Source organism: Gordionus sp. m RMFG-2023, chromosome 1 (assembly GCF_954871325.1).
Source record: "Gordionus sp. m RMFG-2023 chromosome 1, tfGorSpeb1-WG-v2, whole genome shotgun sequence".
NCBI classification, from domain to species: domain Eukaryota; kingdom Metazoa; phylum Nematomorpha; class Gordioida; order Chordodea; family Parachordodidae; genus Gordionus; species Gordionus sp. m RMFG-2023.
Window position 1 is genome coordinate 51,397,170 of NC_088775.1, and position 9,826 is coordinate 51,406,995.

Consider the following 9,826-nt stretch of genomic DNA (forward strand, 5'->3'; position numbering starts at 1 on the left):
CCTGAATATCAATAAAATCTTTAAAAAAAGACATGCTATAATTTTTGTTTTCCATATATTATAGTACATTAGTTATTTTCTTAATCTATCTGATAATATTATCTTAGTTTTATTTTGAATATTATCTTAAATAAAATTAAGGTATATCATACATTCAATAAAGTTAAGAAAAATTATTACTTTAAAAGTATTTTGTAATAATATTATACTTTGACAAGTTGCTTTGTTTAAAAATAAAGTTAAAATAAATTTTTATTTGAAATTAAGATATAATCTTAGTTAAGAAAAATTATTACTATTTTTTTAGAATATATACTTATTATTTATATAATCATCAGATTTCCTCAAATCTTTTAATTTTTTAAGATCCTATTAGTTTATATAAGTTACCCTTAATAGGAAATCCCTGAATAAAATTTTTATTGTTGGTTATTTATATAATCATCAGATTCCTTAAATCTTTTAATTTTTTTGAGATTCTATTAGTATATATATAAGTTACCTATCTTAATAGGAAATTCCTGAATAAATTTTTTTTCGTAGGATTTATACTTCTTATTTATATAATCATCAGATTTTCTCAAATCTTTTAATTTTTTTAAGATTATTAGTATATATAAGTTACCTATCTTAATAGGAAATCCCTGAATAAATTTTTTATCGTAGGATTTATATTTCTATTTATATAATCATCAGATATCCTCAAAGCTTTTAAATTTTTTGAGATTCTATTAGTATATATAAGTTACCTATCTTAATAGGAAATCCCTGAATAAATTTTTTATCATAGGGTTTATACTTCTTATTTATATAATCATCAGATTTCCTCAAAGCTTTTAATTTTTTTGAGATTCTATTAGTATATAAGTTACCTATCTTAATAGAAAATCCCTGAATAAATTTTTTATCGTAGGATTTATATTTCTTATTTATATAATCATCAGATCTCCTCAAAGCTTTTAATTTTTTTTGAGATTCTATTAGTATATATATATATAAGTTACCTATCTTAATAGGAAATCCCTGAATAAATTTTTTATCATAGGATTTATACTTCTTATTTATATAATCATCAGATCTCAAATCTTTTAATTTTTTTGAGATTCTATTAGTATATGTTGTATTCCATATCAAACAACTGAAGATTCAACCCGACCCTCTTCGATTTTTTTTTAAATTTGCATGATGGTAGTATATACACTAACTAGCAATAATATAAAATTTTAATTCTCAACTCAGCTTACTTCATGAGATATGGCCATCTTTAGAAACGTGAAAAGTTCAAAATACACCATATTTAATTTTAAATATCTCAAAAAGTGATTAAGCTAAAGGTATAATTTAAACTTTATTAAATAACTCTAGAATAGCCCTTTAATATGATATAAAATTTATTATATTAAAAATAATTTTATTACCAAAAACCGGAAATGGTTATAAAATAAAAATTGCCTTTTTTTTCTTTCAAAATTTTTTAACAAATAGACATTATATATCTTAATATTTTTACAAAATCCTAGATTGGGACCATTACTGGGCCAATAGTTATTAAGCTTTAAATATAAATAGTATGGCTTAAATTCTATATTATACGAAATGAGTATTATTTTTTTAACAAAAGTGATAATTGTTATAAATGAGATTTATATTATATATTATCAATGTTATAAATGTCATACATACAAATCAATCATATTAATATATATATCAGTTGTAAATATCAGGTGATTTTCAGTTAATAAAGCCATCCATATTGTGTATGCTTATTTAAGACTAATTAGTATATTGGCGACGTTGTCGATGATCTTATGATCAAAGAAGACAAAAATAAAGTAATTATAAATAAAGAAGAAAAAAATGATAACATTATGATCAAATTTGATAACTTCGACAAGCAAAACAATTTTGCTGATTACATTGAATATATTGATGATATGTAGGAGATAAGAGGTATATTAGTAAATAATGAAACCAAAAAAAATATATTATTTGCGTATATGGGTATTAGTAATTTAGCAGAGATGGGGTCCTTTGTTTATCCAAAAATATTGAAAGATCTTAATTATGAAGAGATTATTGAACTGGGTAAGAAAGTTTTAAAGCCTATTTCAACATTATTTAGCTCGAGAATTAAATTTATTCGGATAGAAAGAGGGGTTGGTGAATCAGTTGCGGAGTTTGCAGCTCGACTTAAAAAATTGGCTCAAGAATTTAAATTTGAATCTGACCTAGATGGGAGATTGAGGGATCAGATGGTGGCTGGAATCAAAATAGGTGCATTGGAGAAAGATATTCGCACTAGATTTCCAGATGGAATAAATGACTTGGGAGAAAGGGTGAGTTTTCAACAGGTTTTAAATATGGCTTTGGCAATGGAAAGGGCTGAGGGTGAAGTGACAAATATGATGGTAAAAAAAGTCAATAAACCTAAGGAGCAGATAGAGAATAATCAAGAAAATTTTTCTAATCAAAAGTACTCATATAATAATAATAACAAAGAAAAAGGTAATTTTAGTTATTACAATAATAATAATTTTAAGTTTAGAGATAACAATAATGATATGTATAAGTTTAATAAATGCTCAAAATGTGGAAGAACTCATCCCCCTTTTCAATGTTTTACATCAAGGGTGAAATGTTATAATTGCCAAAAGGTAGGGCATTATGCTAAATATTGTAAGGGACAGAAGTTACATGCTATGCATATAGATGACAATGATTCATCAGATTCAATTAATAATATTTCCCAAATTGGTAGATATAGTGCAAAGATATTTGTTTGGATAAATGGAGTACCTATAGAATTTGACTATGATACGGCGGCACAGGTATCGGTGATTGGGATGAAATTGGCCGACCCAAACTTGGACCAACCAAACCTTTATCAGAATATGGTAACCAACCGCTAGATGTGCTTGGTGAAACTATGGTGAGGGTTCGTCTTGGAAAGATAAACAGATCACTACCGATTGTGGTGACCCGTTCAAATGACATTCCATTATTTGGACTACCATGGATACTGGCATTTAATATGTTTATTCCACGACAAGTGACTATACGTAGTATCACAAATAAAGAGGTTATGACAACCAATAAACAAATTGCTGGCATGTCAACAGAATTTTTCAGTGTTTTTGATGACAAGCCTGGACGTGTGAATGATATAGAAGTTAGCATAAATTTGAGTGAGGCAGCAAGGCCGAAATCATGGCCAGCTCGTAGAGTACCTTTTCCATTACGAAAACCAATTGAAATGGAACTCGATAGATTGGTTAAATCAGGAATATTGAAGGCGATTGATCCAACACAAAAACGGTTGACATGGGCCACTCCAACGGTAAACGTACGAAAAACAAATGGAGAAATCAGGATTTGTGCGGATTTTAAGGTGACATTAAACCCATATATTTTGTACGATTATCATATTATACCAACGGTGGATGATCTTTTAACCAAATTAAAAGATGGATTGAAATTTACGGTAATAGATTTGAAAGATGCATATTTACAATTACCAATAAAAGAAAGTTCAAAAGAATACTTAACCATATCGACCCACATTGGTTATTTCCAATATCAATGTATGCCTTTCGGTCTTTCTAGTGTGCCGACCATATTTCAAAGATATATGGACAATTTATTACGAGATGCCAAATGACCGGAGTATATCTTGACGATATTATCATAACGGGGAAAAATGATGTAGAACATTTGAATAACGTAAAAAAAGTACTAATGAAACTAAAACAGGTGGGTATGAAGGCAAAATGGGCCAAAATACGTTTTTTAAATGAATCAGTTTCTTTTTTGGGTTTCGTAATAGACAAATATGGAATACATCCAGCGAAAGAAAAAATAGATGCTATTCGAAGGATACCAACTCCTAATAATATAAACCAATTACGATCTTTTTTAGGACTTGTGAATTATCACGAGAGATTTTTGCCACATCTACATGGTATTGCCGCTCCTCTGCATAAATTAACAAGCATTAAATCTTGCTGGGGTTGGTCGGACAAAGAACAAGAGGTATTTGATAAAATAAAACAGCTTTTGTCAACAAATAAAACGCTAATTCCATATTCGCCAAACTTGTCAATTATATTGGAATGTGACGCTTCCAACACTGGTTTTGGAGCTGTGTTATGTCATTTAGTGAAAAAAGATATTAGCAGACCAACCGCATTTGCCTCGCGAACACTTCTAGAGTCAGAGAAAAATTATGCACTAATAGAAAAAGAGGCACGAGCACTTTTGTTTGGTATGGAAAAATTTCATACATTCATTTTTGGTCGAAAATTTTTATTACGAACAGATCACAAACCTTTGGAAAAATTATTTGGTGATAAACGGGAACTACCAAAAATATCCAATAATCGATTAACGCGCTGGGCTTGGAAAATGTCCGCATATGATTTTGATATTGAATATGTTCCTGGAAAAGAAAATAAAGTAGCTGATACATTATCTAGACTGCCAATAGGTGGCATAAAATCAAATAATGATTAAAAAAACGCGTTAAAATTTAGAGCTATAAATTTGCACGATATAAATATTAGTCAAGTTGAACTCCAAAAGGAAACAAGGAATGATAGCTTGTTTAAAAAAGTAGTTAAAAATGGATGGGCGGATTTTGATGCGAAAAAAAATACAGAGTTAGTTTGTTTTTATAATCGTAGAGAGGAATTGTCAGTAGATCATGATGTTATTGAATGGAATGGGAAGTTGGTAATTCCAACCATTTTGAGGAAATCAATATTAACGATTATACACAGAGGGCATCCAGGAATAAATGCTATGAAATCAATTTTTAGAATGTATTGCTGGTGGTCGAATTGCGATAAAGATATTGAACAATATGTTCGTCAATGTATGCCTTGTCAAAGTAATCGTTCGAATATTATGGAGGTTCCTTTATATTCGTGGAACATATCTAATATACCATGGGAACGAATTCATTTGAATTTCGCGGGGTCAATTGATTCGTATTCATGGTTAGTTGGAGTTGATGCACATACTAAATGGGTTGAGGTTGAGTTAATGAGAGAGACCACGTCCACGACAATGATCAGGGTTTTAAGGAAATCGTTCGTAATTTTCCGATTTCTATTATGTCTTATATTTTTATTATATTTTTTTCAAATTCTTTTTTTTTTACATCATAATAAATTTTCTGAAAAATCCATAATCAAAAAAAATAATATTTATAATTCCGAGAAAAAATAAATTCCATGAAAAATATTGATAAATTTCAAAAATCGATAATCAAAAATAATATTGATAATTCCGAGAAAAAATAAAAATAAATTTAAAAAAATGATGAACATAACATCTCTCCTCTTAGAGAATGTCTGTTCTCTTCCGCATTTGATCTTGGTGTCTTCTCCATCGGCCCTTGGAGGTATCCACAACGTATATGCACCTCCCAGCACAAGCCACTATTGTTCCTTTTATCCATTTTACCTTGTCGTTGTACATTTTGGCCCACACCGGTTGTCCTATCCTAAATTGACCTCTCTGTTCCGTTTGTGTATCGTTTGATCGGCTTTCTTGGGTGGTCTCTTTAATCATTTCAAGATGATTCCGATCATTCCGTCCGAACATCATCTGTGCTGGGGTTTCTCCTGTAGTCGTATGCTGGGTGTTTCTATAAGCTAATAAGAATTCGTTTAGTATTTTTTTTTATTTTCATTTTCGTATCCTGCTTCCATTTCCTTCCCCTTCCGAAGTCGAAGTTGAAGATCTTGGATGTGAATTTAGTCTTGTTGGAACTCGTAAATTGTTCCCTCTTTGGTAGCTCTATTTGTTGAATTATTCTGATCGTGAGTCTCTTAATCTTTTTGTTGCCAATTTCTCCTAATTTTATCGGAGGTGCTGATACATCGTCGTCCCAGATGTTATATTGAAATATTTTTAATTTACATATATCGAATTTGTATTTTTTGATTTTGGGTGAATATTTTCCCTTATTTTTGTCCTTTCAAATATTTTTCACTTTTATATTGTCATTATTTAATTTGATTTTTTCACTATTTTTATCTTTTAAAATATTTTTTATATCTTGATAATGTCTAGTTGGAGACTTGGGTATTACATCAATTTTATTACACTCATGTATAATTTTAGTGGTTTTAACGTATAATTTATCCTTTAAAAAATACTTAGAACATATCTTTCGTTTTGACGGGACTTGCTCTTTTTTCTCGATATTTGATACAAGTGCTAAACTGTAAGAATTTACAGAATAGATAATGGAAGTCATATGACAAGGCATGAAATCTGGTAATTTTTTTGAGTGGGGTGCTTTTTCCCGGAATTTTTTATCGAATATTGTTACGTACTTCTCCGTTAGGGCTTTTAATTCTTGTTCCACATAATATATTTTGTTATTATTATCGTATATGTTTTCTGTTCCTGTTAATATTGATTCTTTCCATACCAATTCTCTGAATTCCTTTATCCAGTTTATACCTACCAATGAGGGTCCATCAGCTTTCACTATTATTAAGGGTAGATATTTTATGGTTTCTTTTATTTGAACTTTACGTCCACGCTGCCTATGATGGCGATTTCGTTACCTTCGTACGTCTTTAATTTTGTGTCCGAATCATGAATTGTTTTATTGGAGTTGATTTTATACCATGTCTTTAATGAAATGATTGATGATGCTCCTGTATCTAGGATCATGTTTGTTTTCTTACCTTCTATATTTAAATTGATTTTGAATTTTTCTTTACAAGATTTGATATCCATCGAGTATATATACGATATATCTTCCTCTTTGTCTCTATCGCAATATTTAATCAGATGTTTATCGCTACCGCATTTGAAGCAAGTTTTTTTTGTCTGACTGTAATATTGATTGTCGTTGTATTTAAAGTTATTATTGTTGGTGTTGTAATGTCCCCTTGTCTTATCGTAAGAATATTGATACTTATTTTTATGATAATAATTATTGTTGTCGTACCAGTTTTTATGTCGGTAGTTATCATTGTTATTATATTTGTTGTCATTATTATTATATTTGTTATCATTATTATAATATTTGTTATCATTATCATATTTGTACCGCGGATTAACGTTATTATATCTTCCATAATTCGAGTTGTCATAATTATTATATCTAGTAAATCTGTTATCGAATCTCGTTTGGTGGAGATAATAATTGTCACTGTAGCGTTCCTGAACTCTGTTATTATTATTATTACTATTATACCTTTTACTGTCTTGTATATAGTTTATTTCCTTATTTTCTATTTTGTCTTCCTCTTGTTCCTTTCCGGCTTGACGATAAAATATACCTTTTGTTTTTTCCTTTTCGTCTATCAAGTCCATGGTTCGAAGGAGTTTTTCAATTTCCTCTATACCCATATCTTCTTCGAGTAATAACTTTGTCGTGATATCTTTGCTTTCTAAGCCATTAATTATTTGCATTTTTAAATTCTCTTCATATTTTTCTTTGAAGTTGCATTTAAGTGCCAAAGATTTTAGTGAATTTAGAAATTCTAAATTGGCGTCCCCGTCCCTTTGGGTACGTTTATAAAATTGAAAACTTTCCAATGGTGCAATTTTTTTATCGTTGTCTATTAGCGAATCTAGCATATCGTCGTATTTTATTTTATTAATTGACTTCGGAGCGAATTTTAAAATAACCTTATTTAAGTCATAGGTTGATAATGCCGATATCAATGCTGCTCTCTTTTTCTCGTTGTCCGATATATCATTTAGTATAAAGTAGGCTTCTAGTTTTATTCGAAAAGTCGTAAATGAGTCATTGTTTTCTTTAACAAGAATTGCTGCTGGCATTTTAGACAATTTTATATCAAATTTAAATTTTCTCTTTTTTTTATATATATTTCCGCGCGGGTTCTTCCGTATACATAGTCGCCATTATAATATTTTCCGATTTCTATTATGTCTTATATTTTTATTATATTTTTTACAAATTCTTTTTTTTTTACATCATAATAAATTTTCTGAAAAATCGATAATCAAAAAAAATAATATTTATAATTCCGAGAAAAAATAAATTCCATGAAAAATATTGATAAATTTCAAAAATCGATAATCAAAAATAATATTGATAATTCCGAGAAAAAAAAATAAATAAATAAAAAAAAATGATGAACATAACAGTTCGCACGGTTTGGAACACCTAGACAAATCGTATCAGATAATGGACCTCAATTTATTTCTGGAGAATATAAATTTCGGTAATTTTTTAAATAAATGATGAGGATTAATTATTATTTTGTGTGTCTGATAAAATTAAGAGCAAATCCTTTATGACATTTTAACTTTTGATGGAAAAGGCGACAAAATAAATCTGGGCAGTCGTCTGCAGAGGAAATAAATAATGTATAATATCATCCCATTTAGGGTTGTAGGTGAAAGTAATGAATAATGACGGATTACCAAAGCAGTGTACAACACCCATTGCATACTGATAAAGCTGAGCCCTTGGGCTACTGGTGAAAGAAGAACGCAAAATGATATTTCTGCCAAAGTGTCAGTTTTGATATCTCCCTCTAAAATGAAATCATGAACGACATTGTCAACTCAACGATAAAACGGTCGTAAGTATTGTTATAAAGGCCATGACAAAACTACCGCATATTTCCCCATTAATAATGTTAATAAAATTGGCCGCACTACGCATTCACGTTTGATCATCCCTCTAATTAATCATGAAAATTCCTCAGGGAATCGGATAAAGTATTATTTATATTAACTCCAAGTGAGGTGAATGATAATGGAATTAAATGCTTATATTTGTTAAAAAATTAGGCAGAGGTAGCATAGGGAATGTGGTAGTGGTGATAGAAATATCATTTGGAGGCAACTGGGTGAATATAAAATAAACATATAGATATAAAACATTAGATAAAAAACAAAATAAACCTCAAGAGGAGTTCACAGTTCCTTATTTTCTTGGCCACCAGTAACTCTAGAACGGGTAAGGCGTTTGTTGAATCGCCATTTTTTTCTTTGCTTATCTTTAATAATAGATTCATTATGTTTTGTAACAATGTGAGGGATTAAAATTGGGTTAGCCTAGACAAATAAAGAAATCAGCCACAAATATAAATTGTTGAAATTAAACAAACATTAATATACTGTAAACCTGTAGAGGAGTCAATATTAGAAGTATATTTCTAGTAGTTGGGGGCTATAATCAAAAAAATTTTTTTGGGGACTTATCAAGCCTATCATGTTCTTCTAAAGGTTTATTTTGCATTTGTTTGACTGATATATCAATATTTGAACAATTATAGAGGAAATAAGATGTGGATAGTTAAATAAAGTAAAAACAAAACAATTCTCAAGTTAATTTTATAAGGTAGGATTAAAATAAAATACTATTCGGAGAAAATAGGAACCTTGTGAATAGATATAGAATAATTTAAATAATATAAATACCATAGTATGTATTTTGTTTTGTAATAAATGTAAAATCCTAAAGATAGAAAACACCGTTTTGTCTTTTTTATTGAGTTATACAAAAAAATTAGTAAGAATAAAAAGGAATATTGTTAAAAAGGTAGGATCCTTAAGAATAAATATATAATTTTAATTGAATAAAAAAAATATTGTAATATATAAATTGATTTTTTGGATAGATATAAAATCCTATATAAAATTATTTATAATAAAAATAATGTACTTATTTTTTGGTGAGCTATACAAAATAATCAGCATGGAGAATAGAGCAATTGTGGATCTGACATAAGGCAAGCTTTTAAAAGAGTAGGATCCTTAAAAATTGATGTATTAATTTAGTTAAATGCTAAAAATGTACTTTGGATATTTTTCTGTTAGTTAGACA

General features: G+C 29.0%; 1 protein-coding gene across 1 annotated transcript; it reads right to left on the reverse strand.

Annotated features, from left to right (window-relative positions):
- Positions 1-5,340: 5,340 nt before the first annotated feature.
- LOC135927060 (putative uncharacterized protein DDB_G0282499) lies at positions 5,341-7,806 on the reverse strand. The gene is made up of 3 exons (XM_065463000.1): positions 6,579-7,806; positions 6,109-6,498; positions 5,341-5,654 (listed from the first exon to the last, which is right to left on the reverse strand). Exons 1-3 carry the CDS (start codon positions 7,804-7,806, stop codon positions 5,341-5,343), a joined length of 1,932 nt encoding a protein of 643 aa, XP_065319072.1.
- Between the last annotated feature and the right edge of the window lie 2,020 nt (positions 7,807-9,826).

Excerpts from the sequence above, each read along its gene's own strand:
- LOC135927060 (XM_065463000.1), bottom strand. The coding sequence starts at position 7,806 with ATGCCAGCAGCAATTCTTGTTAAAGAAAACAATGACTCATTTACGACT. Across the intron at positions 6,499-6,578 it reads AAAATTAAAGACGTACGAAG|TGAAAGCTGATGGACCCTCA; the intron begins GTAACGAAATCG and ends CCTTAATAATAG. Across the intron at positions 5,655-6,108 it reads CACTAAAATTATACATGAGT|CTTATAGAAACACCCAGCAT; the intron begins GTAATAAAATTG and ends AATTCTTATTAG.